The sequence below is a fragment of the Phaethon aethereus genome (assembly GCF_964289735.1).
Source record: "Phaethon aethereus genome assembly, chromosome: 25".
Taxonomy (NCBI): Eukaryota; Metazoa; Chordata; class Aves; order Phaethontiformes; family Phaethontidae; genus Phaethon; species Phaethon aethereus.
Window position 1 is genome coordinate 2,298,435 of NC_138601.1, and position 27,957 is coordinate 2,326,391.

Sequence of the window (27,957 nt, forward strand, 5' to 3'; positions counted from 1 at the left end):
GACCCGCTCGGGAAACTCGAGTCTCTTCAATGAAAATAAATAAGGGGAGGGGGGCGGGGGGGTCCCCGGGCCGCGCCCGCCTCGCGGTCCCGTTACCGGCGGCTCCGGCGCCGGTGAGTCACGGTCGGCCCCGCTCGGCCGCCTCCGGTGGAGCTTTCAGAGCATTTTTTCCCCCTTTTTTTGATGTTTTGCCTCCTTTTTCCCCCCCCGCCCGCTCTTTGTCTCGGCGATGCGGTGACCGGGCCCGCGGAGCCCCGCTCCGCTCCGCTGCCCCCGCCGCGTGGCCGGGGCCGGGCGGCAGGTTGAGGGCGTCTCGGTTGCGGGATCCCCCCGCCCCCTCTGCGATCTGCCGAAATCAATCCGGTGGCGGAGCCGCAGCGTCCCCGGGCCCGCGGGATAGGGAGGGGGCGGCGGCTGCGGAGCCGCGCCCGGGGAGGGGGGAGCAAGGGGGGGGGGTCTGCGCTCCGGACCGGCGGCGGACGACCCCCCCCCTCGCCCCGGGGGCCGGAGGGGCAGCGGCTCCCGCCCTTCCCCGCCCGGAGAAGCCCCCGGGCGGCGGCGGCGGCGGCGGCGGGGCGGGCGGAGCGTGCGCGGGGCCGGGGGCGGCGGCGGGGCCGGGCGGGGGCGGCGGGCGCTCACCGGTCGAGGCCGATGAGCAGGCGGCCCTTCTCCTCGGCGCCGCTCTCCTTCTTCAGGTCGGCGAAGACCTGGGTGAAGTAGTGCGGGTCGGCGTTGACCTGCAGCATCTTGGGGCTCATGAGGTCGATGATGGAGAGGCAGCGGTCCCAGAAGGCCTCCTTACAGCTCTCCACCAGGAAGGGCTTCAGCGGGTACGAGATCTCGTTGCCCATGTAGGAGTAGGAGAGGTACAGGCAGGTGAGCAGCACTGCCTGCAGTTCGTGGTCGCTGGCCACCTCGGCCGAGATGACGTCCCGGCAGAGCATGTAGAGGAAGACCACGTTGGCCGGCGTGATGAAGCCCTGGTCCTGCCAGCCCTGCAGCAGCAGCGAGCGGTCCACCGAGCGCAGCCAGAGGACGGGGTCGGTGGGCGAGAGGTGCTTCAGCCGGTAGCAGCGGCGGCAGAGGAACTCGCCCAGGCAGCGCAGCAGCTCGCTGGTGGACGCCTGCACCACCACCCGCCGCGGGGTCGCGGCGGCGGCGGCGGGCGCGGCCGGCGGCGCCTTCTGCGCCGAGGCGAGGGCGGCGGCGGCGGCGGGGGGCGGCGGGGGGGCGAAGGTGGCGAGGTTGGCGCAGGAGAGCGACTTCTTCAGGTTCTCGTTGTTGAGGTGGGTGACGTTGCTCTGGTAGCCGCCGTTGGGCTGCACCTTCTTGGAGCTCTTCTTCTTGGCGGAGACGGCGGCGATGCGCTTCCAGGGCAGCACCGAGATCAGCGAGTGCCGCTTCAGGCCCTTCTCCTTCGCGTTCTTGCTGTTCTGCACCGCCGTGTAGTGCCCCACCGTGGCCGCCCCCTCCTCGAACAGCGGGGCCTTCCGGTAGCTCGGCGACAGCGACAGCACCGTGCCCATGGCGCCGGCCGCCCGGCGGGCCCCGCCGCCCGCCCCGGCCCCGGCCCCGGCCCCCGGCGCGGCCCCGCGCTCGCTGCCCGCTCCGCCGCCGCCGCCGCCGCTCAGCGCCGCGCCTCGCCCCGCCCCGCCGCCGCGCGCGCTCCCGGCGGCGCAGTGCGCGCGCCCGCCGCCGCCCCGCCCCGCGCCGCCACGTGCGCCCGCCGCGCCGGCGGGAAAAGGGCGGGGCGGGACCGCCCCCCGGCAACGCAACCGCCCAAGTCACGCCCCCCGCGCTGCCCTGAACGGCTACACCCCGCCCCTGGCCGCCCAGGACCCGCCCCCAACCGCCCAGGCCACGCCCTCACCGCCCAGGTCACGCCCCCCGCGCTGCCCTGAACGGCTGCACCCCGCCCCTGGCCGCCCAAGGTCCGCCCCCCGCCGCCCAAGACACGCCTCCTCGCGTTCCCGCCCTCCCTCCCGGACGGCCCCGCCTCTAGCAGCCCTGGCCCCGCCCTCCTGGCCCCGCCCCACGCGCGGCTGCGCCCTGCCGTGGGGGTCCGCGCGCGGAGGGCACGGGCCGGGGGCAGGGCCCGGGCAGCGCCACGAGGAAAAGAACAGAAAACCAAAGAAAAAAATAAAACTTCACTAAAATGAAAACCCGACGGCCCCTCCGCGCGCCGCCCGCCCCCGGCCAGTCCCAGCCCCGGGGCGGGCCCGGCGCCCGCACCGAAGGCAGCGGCGTGCGCGGGCCCGGTAACGGCCCGGGTGGGCTTCAAGGAAAACGCCGCCAGGCCGCGCGTGTCCGCGGGGTGCGCAGGGCAGGGCCCATCGCCGCAGCCCCACGGCCCCGGGGTGAAGCCGCCGCCGCCCCGTGCCCGAGCGCGACCGCGGGCCCCGCCGGGCTTGGCGCGACTGCAGCGACGCTCGAAGGCGGCTCCGCCGCGGCACAGGCCGCTGGGCCCCGGCCGCGGCGACCGGAGCCGTCCCCGGGTGCCGCCTCCCCGCCGGTGCTGGCGGTGACGTAGGAAGGGCCCCGCCTCACACGGCGCTAACCGGCGCTCGGCCGGTGACTCGGGCTGAGCTCATTCACACGCCCCAAAGCCAGCGCGGGTACGGACGTGCGGCTGCGGGGCCCCTTCCCCCGCAGCAAGTCTCCAAAGCCCCCCAAGCCCCCCGCTTCATCCGGACACAACCCCGCACCCGGGGACCACCAACGGCCCGGGAAGAGGGGGGGGACGCTGGAAAAGGCCGACCCCAAACCTGCACCTGCCTGCGAGCCGCCCGCCGCGCACCCCGGGTTTAGAGCGCGTGGAAGGTAACGAAAACCTCGCTCGGGGCAAAGCTGCCGCTTCTACCCGGTTGGCGCCGCGCGTGGCCGGAGCACGGGCGCGCCGCCACGGCCGGGCGGTAAAAACCTCGGGAGATGTTCTAGTCTGTCTTTCCCTCCCGTCCCCGTGTTTTTCCCACCTGCTTTTTCAGTTAAGCCTTTTTGAAGCCAAAAGGGTTTAACAACAAGCCCTACTGTTTGAGCTTTTTTGGCCCTAATTTTAATGCACAAAGGCAGGCAGGCGCTCGGATGCCTCAGAAAACCCCGGCTCTCCGCAGGCGGTTTGAGTGACTAAGGTGCAATTAAACCTCCTTGACCCCGTGCAAGGCAGCCGAGCCGCCTCGGAGGCAGCAGTGCCGCAGACTTGCCGCAGCGTCCACGCTCCTGGTCGTGTCTTAGACTCCAGCACAGAGGTTTGTCCACGCTCCTGTTGTCGCCTGCTGGGTCAGGACCAATTCTGTCCCCTTTGAGGGACGACAGCGGGAGCTGGATGCTATTCTCCACGAGGACACACAGGACTTCATGGCCATCTCCACCTCTCCCCACCTCGGAACCTCGCCTGCGGCTATCACCACTGCACACAGGGGGTTCAGCTCTGCTTCCATGAAATGCATTTCCCCTCATTCACCACCAACTAGCACCCGAAATCAGCAAATCACATCCACTCAAGCAGCACTGCAGTGAACTGGACAGAGCTGCTTTTGGGACGTATCTTACCCTGAGCTGTAGTTCAAAAAAAACCTATTAAGCAAACTAGAACTGCACTTCCCCTGCAACCCACGCCATGTCTAAGCGCAGGAGTTAAATCCTTCATGTTTTTCTGCCCAGGAGGCCAGCTTTCTTTCCCAGAGACCTGCACCGCCTTGACCCGGTGACATGCGAGATGCACAAGTCTCGGACGTGAAAATTAAAGATGCCGTTTCAGTTCAGTTACATCCCAAAACACCTCTCTCAGCCTTAAGAGGAATCCATGCACAGTGGTGGTGAACACAATGTGAGACTCTCCAGTACAGCATGAGAGTATTTTCAAGAAAGGCTAGAGGTGCAAGGCGGCAAATGTAATTCATTTTTCACCATAATAATAATAATATCATCATCATCATTTGGTAGAATTCAAACTTGCTGTGCCAGGAACAGGTCACAATCCATAAATCTTTAGCAATGCTGCTTCAAACATGGTCCCTCACACTCCACGTCTCAGAAACATCATCACCCACGACGCTTTCATGAGCTCCGGCCAGACGTGCAGCTTGCGTTGCAATCCATCCTTCCCTAAGCGAAGGGAGAAACTGCACCAAACACGCCCATTATCTGCCTCAGCAGCTGAAGACAGGAGACAGATTTTTGAAAAAAAAATTATTTTATTGGAACTCATCTGAACATCAGATATACCTGGTGTTGGTTAGCAAGAACCGTTTGTACATTTGATATTGATGGTGCCAAAAACCCAAACAGTGACTGACTGGATGAGATGGAAATTTAAAACAAACAAAAAAAAAAAATGTCAGAGAGGCTAAAATGTGAACAGAAAGCAGAAAAATCAGCCAGTCTAAGATTCAGTGTGAAGGCAAAATATTTCCTGATAAAACAGATCCTTTTACAAAATATAAATTTTGTAAGAAAAACGTGGAGAGGGAGAGAAAAGGGGGGGGAGAGAGAGAGAGAGAGAGAGAGAGAGAGAGAGAGAGAGAGAGGAAAAGAAAAATAAAGATTAGCAGGACAGAGATGCAGAAGCTTACACTGCCCAAATGGCATTAAAACCTAGCTAGTAACCTCACCGTAAAACGAAACATGCTGGAATACACCGTGCTCCACCCCCCACGTATATGACTTTGGAACAGGACCGAGGGAGCTCCCCAGCGAGTGCTGCACTAGGTTATTCCAGAAGGGCCAAGCTTGTCTCACATCGGATGTTGAAAAAAACCAGACAGAAACACTAACGCAGCAGAGGTAAAACGCCGCCAGTCTGACCGGCGCCCGGGGCGGGAGCTCGCCTCCCCGCCGGACCGGGTCTGCCTCCCGCCGGGAGGCGAGGACTCGGGGAAGGCCTGCTCACCTGTTCTTCCTACCAATGCGGGGGGGGAGGGATCAAACATTTAAAATCTAGTCTATTTTAAAACAATAGCATGCAATACAGGCCTCCAGGGGAAACCTGCGCTGTTCCCTTTATTAGAAACTGGCCTAATGGTCTAGACAGTGGCTGCAGCCGTCTTGAGGTTTTTGGCTGCGCAAGGTGGGTCTGGGCTAGCGCAGCACAATGACAATTCTGAAGCAGGCTCCTCGGGTGCGAAAGCTTTCAGGAAAATCTTTGTGGAGCTGCTTTTGAGGGGATCTGAGGCCTTTAAGATTTAAAAATAAACCAGCAGTCTGCACATTTTGGGTTTTTTTTTTTGGTTCAGTACAAATGGAATAAACTTGGCTGCTTATACACCGTCAGTAAGTCTCAGATTTCAGAGCAGAGGGAAGAGATGAAACAAACTTGTTTTGGGCACCTATCGGTAACAAAACTTTGTCCCTGCTTAATTCTCTGCCATCCCTCAGGAAGTGGAAAGCACATGTTTAGGTAGTGTAAGCCTTTTTCCTTTTATTTAGAATACCCTCTTTGTTTAAACAATATTCCCCCCCCAGATACAAAGTTCGGCCAGTAAAGATTACATGGAAACTGGAACACGCATCGTATGGAATACAAGATGCACTGGATGAGGAAGTTTAAAAACTTTCCGAGCGAAAAGTAGAACAAAGAAAAAAAAAGTCTCCTAACATTTTCCCAAAGGTTTCACTCTCCTGTCACACACACTCTCCAAATGACAGCTAGCAAATTCAACTCTGCAAAAAGAAAAGAAAACAGAGCCACGTCAATTGAGAGGAGAGAAAAAAAGCCTCAAGGACACACACTGCACCTTGGCCTGGGAGGAGCGACAGGTCCGGGGCAGCTGCAACCTCCAGCTCCTGCCTCCACTCACCTATGTTAGCTTCTTGGCTTTGTTGTAGAGCGAATCCACTACTTTACTCATATTCTGAATAGTCTCGAGGGCAGCTTCATAAGTTTTGTCTACAGGGGGTTCGTCGAAGATGATCAGGACTCCCTCGCCTTGGTCAAGGATGCCTGCGGACACAAAGCTGCGGTTACCAGTGTAACACGTGACAGATCACATCTTCCTGACAGCAAGAATTCAGGGATCTACCCAGCAAACAGCCAGTCAACTGTGCTGGGTTTGGAAGGAGCCCATGCGTTGTACTGGGCTGGCTGGATGAGTTTTATCTGGACTGCATTAGCAGTAGCTCACCCAGAGAAAAAACAAAAAGAGAAAATGCCCTGGAAAGGGGCCCAAGAAGACATTCAGGAGACAGATGCTTATGCCTGCACATTCCCTGACAGCTCCTGTCCTCCTCGAGGCTCCTGTGCCCAGCAGGATGGCTCAGCACAACACTGGAGCAAGGCAAAAAACAAACAAACAAAAAAAAGCCATTTAATAATTAAACTATTACCAGGTGCCAGATGGGCACTGCAGCTGGGTCCTGCAATTCTGAGCTATTCTAACCAACGTGCTTCTTTTAGCCAGTTCCCATTCATCTTGCTCAGCTAGATCAAGAGGGCTTTCTAAATCGACACTAAGGACAATGTAAACAAGGAGAACGCTGTTTCCTTGAGGGCTTATTAGAGAAGCAGCCTCCTGTGGTCCCAGACAAACCCAAACCAACCAACTGGGCTGCACGAGTGCCCCCCACCAACACACAAAACGCTCTTGATATAAATTATCCAGCATAGGTGACCACATACTCCAGTAAGCTCCAAGGCAGAAGTGCACATCTTTGCTAGACAGCTCATCAGCGGGTCTCGCAACTATCCCTGGATGCAGCCGCAGCAAGCAAGGGCTTTCCGGTTTGTAAGAAATTAAGCCTCAAGCTTAATGAAGGCAGATGGAAGGAGCAATAGGAACAGCCTTCATGACACAAGTAATAAATAAACCCCCCGCTCAGTCTTCCCATAGTGCCCGTTAACCTGCGCCTCTGCCGCCTGAGGTGGAGTAGAGCAGACCAAGAAGGATACTCAAGGCTCCAAGGCGCAGGGACAAAGAGGATTCTATCCACAGCTTGCTTACACACGACCTGGCCTTGGGCAGCAAGGCAGTCAAGACTGAAGGATGCACAGACTCACCATGAAATTTCTTGTCCAAGATCATCTGTGACAGTTTCCTTTCTACCTCAGCCTGAAACGGAAGCAGAAAAATTAAAAGTCTCCTGAACTATATAAAGAAATGTGAATTTTACTACTCCACACTCAAGATACAACCTGGCAGGATATAAGCACTGCTTAAAAGCAGCTATTTTATCACTGAACATGACATCAGGTCAGATCTCTCCTCACATGCTGCTTTAATACTACCATACACTTTAGATGACATCAGAAATTAAGCAGTAGCTTTTCATAGCAAGAGTACCAGGATGGCTTGCACTCTTGTTCTGCAGAAGAGGGAAAAGTCTCTGCCATTTCATACAGGCATTACTCATCAGGGGATCTGGAGCATTCTAGCTTGGTTCAGCAAGTATTTAGTCAAGTGCTGGCCAAGCTCCATGCAAGCCACTCAGCAGCGAGCTGACCTCCTGCCCAGTGCCAGGCAAGGCCCCACAGCAGTCAGCTCCTCTTCTGCTCTTGGGACAGAGGACACACAGCTGCAGTTAAGAAAAAACTGCAGCCCAGCTTTTACTCAAACTATTAAGTATGTGTTAAACACCAAGGGCTAGTCTAGGAAAAGACCGCACAGATAGAAGAGGAGGATAAATGATGTAACAACCATAAAGGCCGAGCTCAGTACACCTTCAAACCTCTGACCTTAATGCCAATACAGGACAAAACCACTTTGGGATGCAACTGGCTGGGACTACAGTGGATTTTCCTAAAACTTAATCTGGTTGAGATTATCTGTAAAGCAGTTATCGCAATAGTCAGTATTTCATACACATCCCTAATGAAATTAAGACGAGACTCCTCTGGGCACGCTCACAAGGATGAAATGCAGGTCAGTGGGGACGACTGAGCTGGTCACAACATGAGCTGTTACTACAACAGAGGAAAATTTGTCTCCAATAAAAACCAAGTGCTAACACAGGGAGTAAAACCCATGTAAAGGCAGGTGATGTTACAGCAACATCTAGCACAGAAGAAGCCAGTCCAACGCTTCCTGGAAACTGTTTGTATTAAAGGTAAGTTCCCAAGAGTGATATTCGCCTGTAAATGCTGTGGAGCTGATCTGTCAGACTTAATAGCCTACACTTATTTCCCAGTGGCAAATGCCATTTGACCTCAATTCCTTTGCCCTCTTAAGATGTGCCACTGATTTCTAGTGATGTTCTTACCTTTGAGAGCTTGATGAGGCTGGATATGTGTTCAATCTATAAGAGAGACCAAGAGAGTTAAGTAATTCTTTAGCTGCACTTTTGACACACAACATAGAGTTATGGGGCTCTTCCACGGAAGAGTTCAGAGGCCTGTAAACGCTCTGGCCTAAAAATCTCCAATGGCTGTCTCCACTCTGCAGCATCAGTTAAAATTGGATATGAAATCTGAAGGACATGAAGATGTGACTAGACACCTAAAGCCATTTCACTCTGAAACATGAAATAACATTTCTTCTCCAAGATTATTGCAGCTTTACCCACACCCTGTCAGAGCCCTTGAAAGCCAAACACTGTTACCTTCAGCATTAAAAGCACGTCCACCTTTCAGTGTAAGTGAAACGGGTGGAAAGGACACTGACTCTGGAAGGTGGTTTTCCAGAGCTCCCCTCAGCCCCCTCCTTATCATTTATCAGCTGAACATGATGAACCCTGAGCTCTGGAAGTGCTGGCCAGCTCTGGGTAAGAAGTATTCTGTACAGGAACAAGTCCCTCACCCACCAACAGCAGGGAACAGAGGTACCAGCATGGCGGTGTGCTTCCTGGAAACATTTACCTGTACTCTGGAGAAGGGTTCAATGACTCTGATCAGATTCTGTTCCAATAAGTTATCATAGAGCTTAGCCAAGTGGGTGTTTATGATGGGGTCGTCCCTGAGCTCCACCTTATAGTCTGTCAGAGCCTGCGGAAGACACAGTGAGAAGAAGTAATTCAGGTGGCAACAGGTCTCCTGTCCTCAAGGCCCTCCAAGTATGAAACAGTCTCCTCTCCCTGCCCAGCAAAGTATCAGTGGTTAATCCAATCCCGTAACTCAGCTAAAAGGCCAGGAGGTCATGACAGCCTAGCAGCCCTTCAAGCACCGTGCAGCAAGCATCTTTCAGCTTTACACTGCTGGAGCTTAGCAAGCCAGAATCTCTGGTTTACACTCTGGAGAGAGCATGGCAGGATTGTTCCCCAACATGGGAATCCTCTCTGTTATCTCTGTGCTGTTCTTGCTGAAGCCAGGAAAAATTTGGGGAAGATACACATCCCACTGAACAGCACCGAAAGTACAGGAAACTGCTTCTGAGTTCGCTCTCAAGAAAAGGAAAACAAACTCGTTTCAAGCCAGCTATTGCTCCCCGTGCTGCGAAAACCAAACCAGCTGATTATTGTGGGGTATTTGCCTGATGCACTGTTGCTTTCTATGAATGCTTTTATGGTTTCCTGCTGTGGGATATAGCAGTTCCTACAACTTTCCAAAACAAAACACTTTGTTCAGCCAGGCCCCATTTTCTGTCTCCTGACTCACCTTTTCAAAATCTGCCAGCGATCGGTTCTTGCTGGCCTGTGCCACACATTTTAGTGCTTCTGTCTGCAGAGAAAGAAAACGAGAGAAGGTTATTTTTTCTGGATTCTCCCCTCAGTGCTATTAAGCCAACCTATGCTGCATAATGAAAACGTGCTTAAGCAGCAAAGCAGTTATGTTCCTTTTGCTACAAAGCCATGCCAGTGTTCCTTCTACACAGGCAGAGTAAGAACAGCTGCTAATAAGGAGAACACACAGAACAGCTGCAGGACACAGCATGAAATCAGCTTCATGGAAACAAAGAACTCAAGTTTTGCAAGGTTTGAGAATACCAGCTGCAGTTCCTATCAGGTTGCAGGTTGGGAGCAAGTTTGATACAATTTTTAAGGAAAGTGCACATTTTGTCACTTGCTTAATGAAGATGGCCATTTTCAGCCCTTAAAGCTGTGTTTCTCCCCTTCGGCACGCCACACCGCCGCCGAACAACAGAAGCATGGCAGAAGTCCTACAGATACCCTATCATGGGCAGCATCAGAAAACGTTTCTAGTCTACCCCACAGTTGCTGAAACAAAGCAGAAGACTCAGCCACAACCAAACTACCTTATTTACACAGAATAACACCACTAAAAGAACAGTTTCCAAGTGGTGAGAGGCACAAGTGCACGAGACAAGGAGGACAGCCCGGTGGCTATGGTACGCAAGGCCCAGGCTTCTGCTACCACCTCTCCCACCGAGCTGTCCCCAAGGCTGCCCACTTGCGCTCTGCTCCCTAAGCTCAGTTTCCACAGCTGCTGCAGGAACTCGTGATCACTGATGTCTCAGGAGGACGGTGCAGGGAACAGCTGAGATTTCCTCCATGGCAGACTGCCCTCCTGCTCTGAAAAGAGGCCTCCAACCCAGCTGTCACTCAGGGGAAGGGGATGAAGCAGGGCTACCCTTTGTGATCCAGCAGGAATAACGCAGGGATAGTCCCACTTCAGACTCTTTTCTATGCATGTCTGCTCACTGATCTAGCTAAATAGCTTCCCCAGTCCTCTGTGTGATAGGCAAGTATTAGCTCCTGTGTCAAAGTAAATAGCTGGCTGACCAAAGCCACCAAGGCCACCAGTGTGCAAGCCTGGCTCAGACCCCGGCACGCTCGGCTTTTGGCCCTGTACTTTCTATAAGCATCCCTGGATTTAATATGAGGGTGGCATTCACAGACTGGCAAGTTAACATGTTAGAATAAACAGTTGATTCAACAACTTCCCAGCTGCTTGACTTCCACCTTACACTCATCTAGGTCTCAAGCTGCTCAGAATGAGCATACTGCTATGAATGGATTTTCAGGACTTGCTACAACACAAATCAAAACAATGAATAACTTAGATTTAAATACATCAGATCCGTGGCTGCCGAGCAGCTGGCAAGGGTTGAGACATGAGTACCTTACAGCAGTAGGCATTTGGTACTTCATGAAGAAAGCAGGCAGGGGAAAGACAGAAAATGAAGTGAGCAGGCCAGATTCTCAGGTAGTGAAAATCACTGTATTCCCTTTGAAGGCAACAGACTTATGGTAATTACTTATGGTAATTTAATCAGTTCTGGATCTCGTCATGACACTCAGAAGTGAAGGGTATTTTGGTATGAAAAGACCAAAGTATTTGACAAAAAGAGTTACACAATATTCTCAGAGATAATAGGAAGATAGAAAGGATGAAATTTCTATACCTGTCTTCCTGCATACCGCAGAGCGAGCTTTCCACTCACTAATGCCTGCACGTCTTCCGGGCTAGAGAGGGGAGGGAAGAAAGCATTCATTCAACAACATGGTCAGCTTAAATCTAAGTGTGCCTCAAAAATTCCCAACTGATAGAAAGTTACCACACTTCAAATAACATTGTACCAGAAGCATTGATTAGGTCATAAAGACAAACAGCAAAGCTTGTTTGCTTGAGTTCTTTCATTAGTTTAGAGTCTTATATATGAAAGGCCTTTCCCACTTAAACGTAGGAAGTGTTCTTCACAGAACCGTTTGCCACGTACATGTTCAACATGATTTTGCACAGCAACATGTATTTCAGCGCAGTGATGGCTTTTGGGTTGTCAATTGAATCATATCCCTCAAATGCCTCGTAAAAATATGAATAGGCTGTTTTCCAGTCCTTCTCTTCTGCTGCATGGATAATACCTGTTGAGAGGAACAAAAAGGCAGGCATGAGAGTTAATTCAGAATGTGACTGGAAGAGGACAGAACAATTTGGTTGCCCAGTGCTTTATCTGGTACTTCAGTAAAGAGAACCCTTTCTTTCTAGCAGAAGAACATCCATGCCCTCTCAAGGGGACGTGTTAAGACAGACAAGTTCAGGGCACTTCAGGTAAGCACCTGCAAATGAGGTCAGGAACAATGCTACAGTTACACTAACATGGTGTAATGCTGTAGTGCCTAGGGACGTTACGGACTCTCCACCACTGGAGATTTTCGAAAACAGGCTGAAAACACATGTGTCAGGAACAGTGTAACTATAGCTGATCCTGCCTTGAGGCAGCTGGGCAGACTGGTAGGTATCTTGAGGTCCCCACCTAGCATCATTTTCTATGATTCACTCAGGAAAGAACAAGTATCAGTCAACTGATGCATCATGACGAGTCCTAGACTTCCCCCTTCTCCTGAAGGGCTTTACCTGACTGCATGTCTAACGCTGCTTGCAGCTTAGGTGGACAGTAGATTGCGTTGGCTGTAGTCCGCGCAGAGGTTAAGGCTGCTCTTGCTTTTGGCAGATTGCTCAGGGCATGGTAAGTCTTACTTTCTAACAGTTGCACTTCCACCAGCAATGCCTTGTCGTCCATCTTTTTCAATTCCCGAAGAAGCTGGGAGCCTAGCAGCAGGGAAGAACAAGAACCTTTGTAACCTCCTCTGCATCTGCTATCAACAACTTCACAAACCAAGCCTTTCCAGATGACACCCTCCTTCCCCCACAGCAGTACTAGCTTTGAGGAAGGGAGGCTAGGCAACCTGTTCTTCCAAGAAGGAACAAAGGAGAGGAAATTAATAGTAGGCCGCTGTCAGTCCACGGCTAGAGAAGAACAAACAAGTTCTGTGTTAGAGATGGAAGAGGGTAGTGAGAATACTTGGGTATGTGGACAGTGTGTCTCTGCCACCTCATCATGGGCAGCAGACACTCAGCAGAAAGCCAAGGATGTGTTGTGCAGTTCGGATGGTCACTTTGGTACCCCTTCCCCAGATGACAGCATGATTTACCGCTTGCATTCAGAGCCCTGAGCAAACCTGAAGTCTTGCGTGTTCCTGCATTATTCCCCTAGGGTGAGACCTTAGGATTTTCAAGCAGCTCCCAAGACGATGGGACAGAATGTTTTAAGCACAAGACATCTACAGATCAAATTTAGGAGGTAGGAACAGGCAGCCTAGATAAACTGTCACATTAAAGCCTTGTGAGGACAGAAAGACCCAGCCTTGGAAGGAAACTCTTCCCCTTCTTTTCCCTTGCTATGAACTAAAGAGCGAACTTAGGGCAAGCAGAGATGAGAACCTCGTCCTCACTTGCTGTGCTTAGAAGCTGAAAACCACAGGTGAAGCTGCACAACTAGGTGGAGGAGAATGGACATCCTGTAGAGACTCTGCTCACACCTACTCCCCATGGCCGCAGACGTAACCACGTCTTGGCAGCCACACAGAAATGCTAGCACACAACGTTGCCATGTTTTTACAAATATATTAACAACAAAAAGAGAGGCAAGGAGAATCTCCATCCCCTACTGGATATGGTGGGGAACATTGTCTCCAAGGACGAGGACAAGGCTGAGGTACTTAATGCCTTCTTTGCCTCAGTCTTTAATAGCCAGTCCAGGTATCCACAGGGTATTCAGCCCCCTGAGCTGGAAGACGGGGATGGAGAGCACAATGTACTCCTCATAATCCAGGAGGAAGCAGTCAAGGACATGCTAAACCACCTGGACACCCACAAGTCTATGGGGCCTGATGGAATCCACCCGAGAGTACCGAGAGAGCTGGCGGAGGAGCTTGCCAAGCCACTGTCCATCATTTATCAGCAGTCCTGGTTAACAGGGGAGGTCCCAGAAGACTGGAGGCTTGCCAATGTGACGCCCGTCTACAAGAAAGGCCGGAAGGAGGATCCTGGGAACTACAGGCCTGTCAGCCTGACCTCTGTTCCAGGGAAGATTATGGAGCGGTTGGTCTTGAGAGTGCTCACAGGGCATCTGCAGGACAACCAAGGGATCAGGCCCAGCCAGCATGGATTCATGAAAGGCAGGTCCTGCTTGACCAACCTGATCTCCTTCTATGACCAGGTGACCCGTCTAGTGGATGAGGGAAAGACTGTGGACGTTGTCTACCTGGACTTTAGTAAAGCCTTTGACAGCGTCTCCCACAGCATTCTCCTGGAGAAACTGGCGGCTCGTGGCTTAGACAGGTTTACTCTTCGCTGGGTGAGGAACTGGCTGGATGGCCGAGCCCAGAGAGTTGTGGTGAACAGCGTTAAATCTGGCTGGCGGCCGGTCACAAGCGGTGTTCCCCAGGGCTCGGTTCTGGGGCCGGTCTTGTTCAATATCTTTATAGATGATCTGGATGAGGGAATCGAGTGCTCCCTCAGTAAGTTTGCAGATGACACCAAGTTGGGTGGGAGTGTTGATCTGCTGGAGGGTAGGAGGGCTCTGTAGAGGGATCTGTACAGGCTGGATCGATGGGCAGAGGCCAACTGTATGAGGTTTAATAAGGCCAAGTGCAGGGTCCTGCACTTGGGTCACAACAACCCCATGCAACGCTACAGGCTTGGGGAGGAGTGGCTGGAGAGCTGCCCGGCGGAAAGGGACCTGGGGGTGCTGGTTGACAGCCAGCTGAACATGAGCCGGCAGTGTGCCCAGGTGGCCAAGAAGACCAACAGCGTCCTGGCCTGTATCAGGAATAGTGTGGCCAGCAGGAGTAGGGAAGTGATTGTGCCCCTGTACTCGGCACTGATGAGGCCGCACCTTGAATACTGTGTTCAGTTTTGGGCCCCTCACGACAAGAAGGATGTTGAGGTGCTGGAGTGTGTCCAGAGAAGGGCAACGAAGATGGTGAGGGGTCTGGAGCACAAGTCTTATGAGGAGCGGCTGAGGGAACTGGGGTTGTTTAGTCTGAAGAAGAGGAGGCTGAGAGGAGACCTTATCGCTCTCTACAACTACCTGAAAGGGGGTTGTGGTGACAAGGGTGTTGGTCTCTTCTCCCAAGTAACTAGTGATAGGACAAGAGGAAATGGCCTCAAGTTGTGCCAGGGGAGGTTTAGATTGGATATTAGGAAAAATTCCTTCACTGACAGAGTGGTCAGGCATTGGCACGGGCTGCCCAGGGAGGTGGTGGAGTCACCATCTCTGGAAGTGTTCAAAAAACGTGTGGATGTGGCGCTTCAGGACATGGTTTAGGGGACATGGTGGCGCTGGATTAATGGTTGGACTTGATGATCTTGAAGGTCCTTTCCAACCTAGTGATTCTGTGATTCTGTGATCTCAGCAGAGCTTTCAGAGAGGCTGTCCTATAGGCACAGGCCTTCACAAGTCCCTAAGCTGTACCACCATCATTAATTAACTTAATTAAGCATCACTTTGGAGTGTGGACTCTGACCACTTTAAATCTGAGTTCATTACATATCTGTATGCAAACTAATTCTAAGTTGATACTGAATTCCGTGTATCAGAGCACTTAACATAACTTGATATTCTGATCTGACACAAGTCACCCAGGTGGCTCTGGACATGACACATGCTTTTGCCAGCACACTGTTTAGGAAGTTACAGGTCCCCGGTGAGGCATCACCACTGCCCAGGTGAGCACTTCTGTCCGTGTCAGTGCAGTCATCCCTCAGCCCTGCTCATACCCAGACACTGAGCGGGCGGAGCAGTCTGTACAAATACCCTTTAGCCAGCTTAACCTTCATCTTACATTACTGCAGTCATTTGCAAAATGAGCATTTGTAAAGCACCGAAGGGAGTTGGGCCATGTAAGATGACCTGCTTTACTCTGCTTTGTAGCAGAGTAGGAGAGTTCACATGGTTAATTACCATATCTCAGGTGGTGCAGAAGCAAGTTCTTAAAGCCTTTACACTACTTCACAAGAGCTTGTCTAATTACATCCTTAGAGTTTTGCCACTTCCTGGCATTACTACTGCTTTTATTGAGGCCATAGCTGAGCAAACTGAAGAAAGCTGGTTTTTCCCTTCAACCTCTTCGACCATAGCAGTATACTACGTATGTTCCAGTAGGAGCCAAACCTGATGCCCTTCAGCTGGATACAGCTCCTCTCTGCTTCCAAGATTATTTGAGAACGAGCTGATCTCTTAAAGCTGGAGTAAAAGACAGCAGATCTGGTACAGCATTGAGAAATTAATGCCCAAGTTCTACAAAACTTATCAAAGAACATGACTTGTCAGCCTCAAGACTAATTTCACAGCAAAGAACTACTACCACCATCTAGTGGGAGACTCACCTAGCTGCAGTGCTTCTTGGTACCTCTTGGTATCGAAGTACAAGGAGACCAGCCTCGCCTGGAGAACAGAAAAGGTACTGCTGTGAGGAAAGCCAGAGAAAGGTAGTACAGATTTATTTTGTAAAATGAAACTTTATATTCATATCTACACAGACTTTCCTAAATTAGTTTGCATTCATTACATCATATGGTCCAATTCTGCAAGATTTACCATTTGGAAGATGGCTAGTTTAAACCCAATGGGTAAAACCCTGCCTATTCAAGGAGAGTCACCAACTTCGGAGTGATAGCAATCGCCCATCCATCACATGTACAAAGATCTGGACAACAGACTACAAGTTCTCTACTTTTATAGGTATTAAATCTGATAAAGGGATAAGGCTATCACACAGGTTTGAGATCTGCAATGTAACATACCTCCAGAGCCTGGCGTAGGAAAGTCCTCTTCTCTGATTTGGCCCATTCAATACACTCTAAACACAGGTCAACCTTAAAGGGAGCAGAAAGAAATGTGTAAAGCCTTCTGCTGCCCCTCTTTAAAACAGCAGTATGGTTCAATCATTTCCTACAAAGCAACAAAAATACAACAAAGCCTGAATCTCCGCAACATAGTTTAAGAAAATAAGTCATTCCTGTCTGAGCAGCAGCATTGCTAAACATCAAATCGGCTTTACTTTAAAATGAGGCTGGAGATTACCCTTCACCATTAATGCCCACCTCAAATGTCTCTGAACGACACCTTTAATATTACCAGGGTAAAGTGTAGTTCACCATGGATGAGAACCGCAGCTCACCAGCGCAAGGTTAAGCGACTTCTCTTCAACCAGGACTCACTGGTAACCACACACACTACACACTTTAGCCTCAGGCTGCATCATGTTGACACCAGAGTTTAAAACTCACAGAAATGTTGCACAAAATTATATGTAGTTTCTGTTATGTATTTTCAGATTCTATTTGCTGGATTAACTTCCTGCACTTTGTAACAACATTCACAGTATTATACTACTTATAATACGTATTACAAAAGAAAGTGAAGTTCAGAAGGCAAACCAAGGTTTAGTTTAACCTTTAGCCATCACAAAAAAACCACCAAGAGACCACCTTCTTTGACTGCTTTTCTAATGCATTTGGCTTCCAACAACTTTTTCTGACCACCAGGGACAATCCTCTCACACTGGCATATGAAAATAAAGATTTGGCTTCCAAAGTTTCACCAGTAAAAAATACTGCTGAAATCCTAATAGCATTTCTTAAACAGCTGTGTTTTTGTTTGAAATAAAAACATCTGGCTACATGAGAACTGATTCTGCCTTAAGGCAAGGGATGAACTAAAAGACTTTGAGGTCCCTTCCAGCACGTTTTGCACCATTACCTTTAGCCATAGACAGAACTGTATTTTCAATTGCTCTAGAAAGAAAGGAAAATGAAGCACACATCTTTTAGGGACTAAGTATGTCAGATCACACGTGTCCTTTAGTAGTATAAAGCAACAGAGGTGCTGAGCTCCGCTATTTACAACCAAGTGAGGTGCCAGGAGCCAGTCAGTAAGTGACACTGGATGTTTTATCTATTACTTCAAAGCAGAGTAAAGGAATCCAATGGCTTCTCATATTTTTAAGACTGCTGAGATTCCCTTGATGAATAAAGCAGTCATGTTCCACCCCAATTAGAAGTGGGTGTCAATTTAGTACTGGCCAATAATATACAGTAACTCATCCTGAGGTGCTAGGCTCAGGAATGCCTTTTCCCCAAATCTCTGGATCACAGCTCTTTCTGGAGCAGCTCTGTAGCCGTGCTATGCTGCAGGACTTGTCAGCTCCTCATCACTCTTATTAAATGGGGACATTTTATGAAAAGCTATTCTGAAGTTGCAATTTATTGCACAGTGATAGCTGGAGCATTAGGAGCTGGAGAAATCTCTAATTTCATTGCTTTACTGGACTCTTGGGAGTTTTCTTAATATACATTACACAGAGGAAGCAAATGTCCCTCTGAACATTTCTGAGGTGCTGAAAGTATTTAGGATTACTGTGTTAAGAACCTCACAGGTTAGGTGTTACAATTCCTTAAGGTTTTGGGTTTGGCTTCTGAAAATGCTTGAAAGTGAATGTTTTGACTAACTGGGCCATATTTCCATCGTTGTTACTCCAAGTTCTTCCCCTGCCATAAAACATCACCTTTCGGGACTGCATCCAAATATCATCATTTACATCAAGTTACCTTCAGAAAAAGTCTGAAGCCACTCATTTTGTCCTGACCCTTTTAGGCATTCCCTTCTCACCTGCACATCCCACCCCACCTCCCTTCACCTCTTCTGTTAAAGAAGAGGGGCAAAAGATTCTGTCTGTCATCGTGTGCAGCAACATGACACACAAGCCACAAGAATTGAACAGCAAATGAAGAACATTTGCTAGATTACCTTAATTACAGGATGATACTTCTGAGCTGACTGGGCTAACGAGAGTGCCACCTGTCTCTCAACATGGCAGAACCTCTCCTAGGCTGTAATTTGTCAGTCGCTGTGTGTACAGTGTTATGTGGCCTGTGTTCTTAACCTGTTGCGCAGACCCTCCCTGCCTCCCCTTTCCACCTAACTGCTTTGGTGTGCCAGTACAACCTATACTACTGCAGGTCAGCGTCACTTTTAAGTTGCTCCTCATCATTTACAAGTTGCTCCTGTCCTTCTTCCATTCCCAAATAACTAACAAGTCACATGGACAGGCCAAAAAAAAGGAGAAAAAGAAAACCAACCGTATTTTAGGGAGCTAATGAGAATGGAGTAAATCCTAACTGGGGCTACCTGAGACTGAATGGGTTTTCTAGTGGAGAACTGCATCCCCTGGAAGTAGTTCTACACTTGGTAGCTGCAAAACTTTTTCCACTCCCACTTCAGGAGTAACTTTCATGCCTCAGAAGTCCTCTGTAGACTAAGACACCCACCGCACTACATCCCCATGCAATGCACCTTCACGTCTCCAGGTGAAAGATGCTAAGTAATACCACCTAATCCCACCAACTCCCAAACAGACCTTGAACACTCCCTCCTCTTGCTCTGTGCCATCACACACTGGCCCCACCTTTCCACTAGAGCGAGCTCCCTGGCACAGGTGTAGCACCTTTCTTAACCCGAACACTAATCACACTCCAAAATGCTACTAATACTGTACATCTAACAGCAAGCAACACAAATCTAAGAAAAATGCCCAGGGTGAGAGTTACTCCTAACCTGCAGCAGGATGATACCAGGGGTCCACACTGGGACCAGGACTGTTTTACATCTTCAGCAATGACACAGACAGCAGGATCGAGTGCACCCTCAGCAAGTTTGCCAACAACATCAAGCTGAGTAGTGTGGCCAACACACCTGAGGGATGGGATGCCATCCAGAGGCACCTGGACAAGCTCGAGGAACGGGCCCCTGTGAACCTCATGAGGTTCAACAAGGCAAAGTGCAGGGTCCTGCACCTGGGTCGGGACAACCCCTGGTATCAGCACAGGCTGGGGGTGAAGGGATGAAGAGCAGCCCTGCCAAGAAGGATTTGGGATACTGGTGGATGAAAAGCTGGACGTTAGCCGCAATGTGCGCTTGCAGCCAAGAAGGCCAACTGTGTCCTGGGCTGCCCCCAAAGCAGCGTGGCCAGCAGGGCGAGGGAGGGGATTCTGCCCCTCTGCTCCGCTCTGGGGAGACCCCCCTGCAGTGCTGCGCCCTGCTCTGGAGCCCTCGGCACGGGAGAGACATGGACCTGTTGGAGCGGGGCCAGAGGAGGCCCCAGCAACGCTCCGAGGGCTGGAACAGCTCTGCTGGGAGGACAGGCTGGGAGAGCTGGGGGGGCTCAGCCTGGAGCAGAGAAGGCTCCGGGGAGACCTTACTGCAGCCGGCCAGGGCTTAAAGGGGCTGATAAGAAAGATGGGGACAGACTTTTTAGCAGGGCCTGTAGCAATAAGACAACGGGTAATGGTTTTAAACTAAAAGAGGGCAGATTTAGACTAGATGTAAGGAAGAAATTTTTCACACTGAGGGTGGTGAAACCCTGGCCCAGGTTGCCCAGAGAGGTGATAGATGCCCCATCCCTGGAAACATCCCAGGTCAGGTTGGATGGGGCTCTGAGCAACCTGCTCTAGCTGAAGGTGTCCCTGCTCACGGCAGGGGTTTGGACTAGATGGCCTTGAAGGGTCCCTTTCAACCCAAAGATTCTATGATTCTGTGACTATGAGGCTTGCAGAAAAGCATGGTTATGAGTGAATATATGGAAGGATATATCCAAATGCATTAAATTAATGTTTCCTGACATTAATAATTTTTCAGTGTGAAGCAAAGTAGGTCAGATAATGGTGTTACAGGCTTTTGAGGAACAGACTATTGCTGAAATTTAAATCTCACCTCCTGTCCTGTTGCTGCCTCCATATCAAGGAACAGATCGAGCAGAGATCGGACTAAGCGGGCTGCCTTTGCTTTGCTGATAGAGTTCAAGAAGGGTCGAACATACTTCAGAAGTCCTCCCAGCTCTGTATACAAGAAAAAACAAATCATGAAATACAACCACAGAGCCAAAAGTTACACGGCAGTTGGAGTACCTGACACGTCTATACACCGCAGTATTTATTACACCAAACATTTTATAAGCAGTCTCGCAACATCATTTACAGGAAAATAGCGATAAACGTCACATGAAGGAATGCCTTGCAGTAAACACAGGGACTGGCAAAGGTGACTGCTGGGCTCCAGTCTTAGCCGCACAGCATACGTTTCCCGTTACTTCAGTTCACCCAATTATAACACCATTTGTAACTACACTTGCCTCAGGCAAGTTTTAAAAATGTAAGCATCTGCTAAATGCTTTGAGATTTTTCTATAAAACAGGCAATGGAGTTTATAGTTTAAGTATGTTTTTATTAACTCACAGTTTGACATTTTAATCTGCCATACCTAGCTAACCACAGAAAGTCAGATACACCCCACGTTCCACTGCTAAAAAAATGACATTTCTTAACACTTCAACTACCCACATTACCCAATTAGCTCTTACCTTACTTAACTAGATTTCTGTTTCTACTAGTCTCCTTACTAGTTTGCAGTTATAAAGCTGGTCTCAAGCTCACAAAGGAAAAGTCTTTCTTTATGAAGAAATACACTAAAAACATCAATCCTACAGAGCAGAGGAATGCGGCAGTCAGTGTCATAGCCGTTTCTGGACTCGGTGTTCGCGGAAGCAGAAGGGAGTTCCTTGTTGGAATTGCACAGCACAAGTTACAAGTCTTCTCCTGGGATAAACGACACATGGCTACCAGGCCAGGTTGCTGTGATGGCTGTTTACAGCTGGGGGAGACAATACTTGCAGCAGACCAGCACTGTGCCAGCGCAGGGTTCAGCACTGACTCATGAACTGGTGGGGTCGTACACTGAAATCGCAGCTTATTTGCCCCAGAATTTTAAGTCTCACCCAAACATCAGCCAGATCTTACACTACCATGTTTACAAGATTTGATAGCAAAAAAAAAAAAACCACACCACCACAACAACAACAGAACACCAAAACAAACCCTCCAATGAGTAGTTTGGAAATCTTCAATATACTTTATACCAAACTGGTATCAGAATCAAAACTAAAGTAAGAGACTAATCTAATTTTATTTTAATTCGTACACAGAGGAGCATCAGCAGAACTTCCGTTTGGGAGGATTGCAATCAAAACAGTTGAAAACAAGGTTTCTTTCATATTTCATTTAGCAGGAATGCAAAAGAATTGTTATAAGAACATCTTAATATCTAAAAATTATTCCTTACATATCTTACTTTTTCAACCTATTTATTTTAAAAGTTTAATCAAGCCTGATACAACTCATTTCTTACACTGTCAGGAAGTGGAACTCACAGTGTGTTCCAATCCAACTGCTCACTGTGATGTACTGACATTTTTATACATCTGGAAGCACAGTTTTAGAACAAATAAAACTTATCTTCAGTGCACCCTGAATCCTTAGAGAAGCCTTATTTTCCAAACAGCAGTGCATCAAATTGTGACTCTTTCTACAACGAACAACTCTGCCTTTGTACAGGGAACAAAACAAGACGCTATGACTGCCATGCCTAAGATTTCGTAAAAGTTTTACCTTTTCTCTGCCTGGGAACAAATGGGCAGGTTTTTCTAGAATTGAGGTACAGCTACTTTAATGCCTAAGATCGAGCCCCACTGACTCACAGTTTCAATCAGCGCTCAGCCTTTACTCAACAAGAACTGTTACCTACAGGCCCATGGCAGACGGTGACTTTACCCACAGCGCCGTCGTCCCGAGGACCACTCAGTCTGCAATACCACCCTCGGACGCAAATCCCGATCATTTTAATCAAACACTTCAGTTTCACATACAGTAAACAAACTACCACAACAGCAGCAGTCAGCTGCTTCCAACACATCAGTTTTGCACAGAGCTACTCCCAAGCGTCCCTCCTCTCGATGCGAGCTGGGAAAGGTAGGCTCCGGATCACTCGTTGGGCTCGGAAGAGAAGCAGCACTAAAGCTGGTTCTTGTGCTCTTCCCTGATGCAGTTAACACGAGCACTTGAAAACACCACACTTAACACAGGGACCAAGTCTGCTTCTCATCAGGTCACAGCACTGTATCCTTAGCTTTAGGCTCTGTAACTAAGAATTGGCCAGTCTTTCAGTCTGTCTTATCAAGGAAGCACAACTCTGAGATCCATCCTTCATACTGTGCATTGCTGCTTCTCAGCACCAACTGAATCATGTTTTTAGTGCACAACACACTCTTCCACATGGGAAAGGAAGAAAAAAAAAAAATCACACGAAATATACTGCAGTACTTATCTTTCCATTGACTTGTTCAACAGTTGCCTGAGAATTCACTAGAAAGTAGATTTGAACTCAACAGATAGAATGTATCTGTACATTTTGCAAACTACACATTTAGACATGCAAGCTCAAAGTTCCCATAGAAATTTCTCTTTCCTACCAATGTAACTGTCAACTATTTTTAGGATTTTTTTTTTTTTTTTAAGTAAATGCAATGCTTGGTAAAGGGGTGATTGACAGCTCTGGAGAAGTGATGAGCAGAAGCTCTGGAAAATGAAATCTGCTGCTCATCCTCAGACAGAGTGCTTCCACCAGCTAACATGTCATGGACCTGAATTCCTGATCCAAGTTATTCCAATCCTATAGTTTTAAGCACTGTCCTAAAAAAAAGTAATCAGTTCAATCCTTAATCTCTATCAAGCAAATAAAGAGGGTCATTTGTTTTGTTCTGTTTTTTAAAACAAAGCCATAGTTCACTAGAGGTTAGTCCTCTGCAAACTACAGATTCATTTCACGCTCTCAGCCAGTCAGCAGCACAGCAGTTCTAACTTTCAAACCTCACCAAACTGCAGCTGATTTTTTTCCCAAGGCTGCAGCTCGCTTGAAAGTAGGCAAAAGCCACTGCAACACCTCAAATCTGTCAAAGAAATTCCACTAGCTACCACTGAAATGCACAGTCTCAGTAATTTCCTCGTTAGGTTAAGTGGCACCAGCTTCACTCCCGTTGGAGATGAAGATCTGCGTGTCTGCCTGGTGCTAGCATCTTTGTGAACAGTTGTACCTGGTGAAGATGTCACTGACCCTGACTGCTTGTCACTCCTACCAGTCTACTTCACCCTAGAAAGCAGACAGAAAAGGTGACCGTGTCTTTACCATGGGACTAGCACATCTCTAAGCTATGGTATCCCCTTTCTTCACCCCCCAACTTCACCACAGATCTCCAGAAACCACAACCTGGTGGTCTCACTCTGATCTACACATTCACAACTGGCTTCTTAATGTTGCCAATTCATTTTCTTCTATTCAGAATACAGTTGCTCTGCCATTTAGTGTTGCCTTTAACACATTTCAAATATGTTTTCACATTTGCACCTTCATAAACCTGGTTTTGATGAGTTAACATTGCCGTTTTCAATTACTTAGCCTTCCCCTTAAAAAAAACTATAGCCACCTAATTAAAACTATAGCCAACTAATCTAAAAACTATAGCTATGGCTAACTAGCCACCCTCTGAGAACACACTGAAGTTCTTTATATTCGTCTAAGACTTCAGCTTAAACTCAAAATGACTCCAAGTTCTGCAGCGATAAGGAGGCCATCATGCACCTAATAACTCTTCTCTCAGGCTTATGCACACCAGCAGCACATCCACACATTTACTTAATGAGATTCTTGTGATGATTTCCCCCTTTTTAGCCCAAACACACACCCCTTCTTGGTGCGGGAGCAAAGCCATGTTTAGTTACCTCTGCAGAAGCAAACACCAGAGTGCAAAGGGCACCCATACAGGACAGACACCTACACCTAAGTTAATTGACTTGAAGTCCTTTAATATTCAATTAGAGAAACGGACACTGGTACAGCAGGCTTCGTTTGTCCTGCTCCAAATTCTTACTGTAGGAAAAGATGAATTGTGTGCTGGAAGGACTTATTTTTCTCCACTAACTAAAAAAGCAATCCACACTAGGAAATCAGACATGGACACCTATAGTTAGGTGAGATGAATAGCACCTTTGTTTCCAGCACTGCTCTCAGTGCAAGTAATCTACTTTGTCACAAGCTCTGTTCAACTGCAAATCACAGTAGGATCAGTGTCCAGAATGCTCAAACACAATTAGACGTGGGTAGATCAGTTAAATGGCCAAGTCAAAACAGATGTTTACACAGACTGGACAGTAGGACACCAAGCATGCGTTTCAGAATAAATATAAAACAGCGATCTTGATCAGCCATGATCTGAGACCTCATACTGCTTTCCATGAACTACTCTGACATTAGATCTGGCATCCCAGTCAAATTCCAGTTTGATTAAACCTCCTGCTGGCCTGTTTTCCCCAACCAGTTTCAGACTGTTAAAAGCACACATGCTTCACTTCACATTCTCAGTTATTGTTGCGCGCAGTTAGAAAACATATATATGGCTATACCATGGCCAACTGTCTGCTGCAGACAGAACGCTCTTCATACAGATGTGGTGTATCAGCTCCTAAAACGCTTGAGGTGAAAGGGGCTCCAGAACGGGCAAGAGCGTTCTTCAGCAAAAGAAACAAAACTAAACTGCCGAATACAAAATAACAAGCACGCTGCCTTGAGCTTCCCAGGAAACAGAAGACATGAACAGATTCAAATCAAAAATCATTGAATAGAGAACTTTACTCCATTTCTGTCCGTTCACACGTTCACAATAGAAGGACTGTCAAGTCTTGCTCTTGTGTGGAGCTAGGCAAGGATTTTCTGATGTCATGTTTCAGAAGATAAATCAATTGAGAAAGAAGCTGCTGGTGAAAAAGGACTTTTTGGGACAAACTTGCCAATTTGAAACAAGGCTCTGAAATTATTAAAAACAAGATAAACTTCTCATCTCAAACATGGGAACTTAACAAAACTTTAGTCACTTGTAGTAAAATGGCCACATGCCAAAGGGTCATAAACTAAACTGCCCAACACATCAGCAATCTTTTGGAATACTGGGCCAAGTAACATGTGATTAATATTTTATGTTGTTTATCTAGTTTTTTAGTTTCTGTCCTGTCTCTGAGAGAACACTCCCTGTCAAAAACTGCTTTTACTTCTATCCCATGAAATATTAAATTCATTGGAACATATGCATCTCTTACCCGTTACCTCAATTACTTATTTCAGGCTCACCTTCTGCCTGCCCAGTCTTGGCCAAAAGTGACCCCAGTTCCAGGATGCTCTGCTCTTTGACTTGCACTGCTTCTTCATCATTTTCCTGGACATCGCGTTTCACTAGAAAATAGTAGAAAAGTTACCTTTAACACTATTTCAGTTAGAAGAAAATCATTACTAGTCAGCTCCTGGAAAGGCACCAAGAAAAGTAACTGTTGTAACAGGCAACAGTGAATTCAGCCTGGCCTGCAAGGTCTGGAAAACAGATTTTAAAAGTTTAAATGCATGGCTTATAGGTAGTGCTTCATCTATACTTCATGAAGGCTTTAATCCAGCTGATAGATGCAACTGCATGCTCCAACTTGAATATAATTTAAGTTTTGAAGTATGCTCATTAAGCTTGTCCAGCTGTTCAAGTTTCACTTAAAAACACCACCATATAACAGACCCTCTCCCACTGAAGCCACAAAACCAAATAAAAGAAATGTAATGGGATTTCCAGGGTTGGGTATTCTGGTATTGGGATTTCTGATGTTGCCGCTTTGCGTATTAAGTTGCGATCCCGTGGTCAAAACGTAGCATAAGAACAACATTGGCTCGGTGAGCTGGGTACGTCCGCCCTCTTGGCTCAGGAGCGGATCAGGTCTTAAAACTGCTGGAGTCAGTGCTCCTTCCCACACTGAACTCTGACAACCTAATGGTACGCAGAGTGACGAATGTGGGTAACTCTGGCTCTGAAGTACTCAGAAGGGTCAAATGACGTACAGCAGTACCAAACCCGTGTTTACACAATATCAGTTTCATATAAGTTACCCACAAAACAGTACACTTTCTTCACTGCCACCAGCTACCATGTAAATATTCATCTCCACCATCCCCTGCACAGATGAGTTCATCCAATTTCCACACAAACAAAGTCAAAATCCACTGTCCAGCTCTACAGAGGGAACCAAAATCCTCCACACTGCCCCTAAGCACAGACTACGGCTTTCAGTCCTCATAATCTAACACGTGTGTTGTCAAAAGCAAAGTAACTTCGCTCTCGAGGAGAAAAGCATCACAGCAATGCTCTCTGGACTGCTCCCGCTTACACCAACAGGCAACACCTGACTGAGCCCGACCCAACAGAAAGTTGTAGGTGTGTTGACAGGTTTGAGAACACCAACTACCAATTAACCAGAGAAACACTGAGAGGAGTGAGCAACTTTTAGAAAACCACACAGCAATTCCAATGGCAAGGTCTAACACGACACCAGGAAACATTTATTTGCCCGACACAGTAGGGTGACAGCAGGTCACAGCATCTTTTCAGAAATCACCATACGTTACAAGAATTTAAACTATTCTTTTATAAACCTGTTTTGAAGTTACCCCCTCTCCCTGCCCTGTCCACCTGACCCCCAAATAAAGAGGGATATCCACATGATGCCTACAAATCACTTCACAGCACCAACATCTTCTTGGCACTGCTAAATGTCCAGGACAGCTCGACAAGGTAACTGCTGCCAACAGCATCTGTCGTCAAACAAGCAGAAGTTAAAACCCCAGACTCAGTGCACACAAAAACTCCTCAAACTTTCTGTGTACTGCTTGGATGGTAATTTAAATAGCTGGTGTTTTTTAGCGTTATCAGAGGAAATACCACTTCCAGCAGAGCTTTCTCATCCTGCCACACGCCAAGCACCCGCGGCAGGCCGCCACTACCAGCGCAACACCCAGACGCTGTCACACCGCAACCGAAACCCCCAGAAGCAAAGAGCCGGTACGGGCAGGCTCCTGCCCGCCGCGCCGCCTGCCCCAGCCGCTGTACCCGCCGCTCCACGGGCTGCAAGGCAGGCAAGTCCACACGCCGCTGCCTCTGCCTGCGCCCGGGACAGCACCGCGCTGGACGGCGAGGAGAGGCCGGCCCGAGCCTCGGGGCTCCGCTGACAGGCTCCCCGAGCGGGGCTCCGCCGCGGCCGCCCGCTTCGCCCCGGCAGCTCCCTGCCGCTCGGGCCGGCGGGGCCCTCACCGGCGGCGGGCAGCGGTGCGGGTGGAATACCCGTGTCAGTGGAGCGCGCCGGGCCGGGGCCGGTGGAGCGGGCCCAGGCCTCGCTCCCGTCCGGCTCGCACGGTGAGTCAGCAGCCGGCGGCGGTGGCGGGCAGGAGGCGGCGGCGGGCGGCCGGGGGCGGGCGGCGGGGCTGGGGCGGGCAGCGGCGCCTCACCTATGGAGTGGAGGATGCCGATGGAAGCCTCGCGGTCGGTGGAGAGCAGGGACTGCGCGCGCTGGAACTCCAGCACCGCCGCCGCCGCCAT

The 27,957-nt window shown here is 49.3% G+C and overlaps 2 protein-coding genes across 2 annotated transcripts; both read right to left on the reverse strand.

The window, feature by feature from the left end:
* Window positions 1–635: 635 nt before the first annotated feature.
* On the reverse strand, window positions 636–1,526 carry CDK5R1 (cyclin dependent kinase 5 regulatory subunit 1; the record flags this gene model as incomplete). The annotated part of the gene is made up of 1 exon (XM_082010755.1): window positions 636–1,526. The coding sequence occupies one exon, from the start codon at window positions 1,524–1,526 to the stop codon at window positions 636–638; it is 891 nt and encodes a 296-aa protein (XP_081866881.1).
* A 4,269-nt stretch (window positions 1,527–5,795) lies between these two features.
* PSMD11 (proteasome 26S subunit, non-ATPase 11) lies at window positions 5,796–27,957 on the reverse strand (the record flags this gene model as incomplete). The annotated part of the gene is made up of 13 exons (XM_082010407.1): window positions 5,796–5,938; window positions 6,992–7,043; window positions 8,191–8,226; window positions 8,786–8,911; window positions 9,521–9,583; window positions 11,229–11,289; window positions 11,544–11,688; window positions 12,182–12,376; window positions 15,998–16,055; window positions 16,415–16,486; window positions 20,382–20,506; window positions 25,680–25,781; window positions 27,867–27,957. 13 exons carry the CDS (start codon window positions 27,955–27,957, stop codon window positions 5,796–5,798), a joined length of 1,269 nt encoding a protein of 422 aa, XP_081866533.1.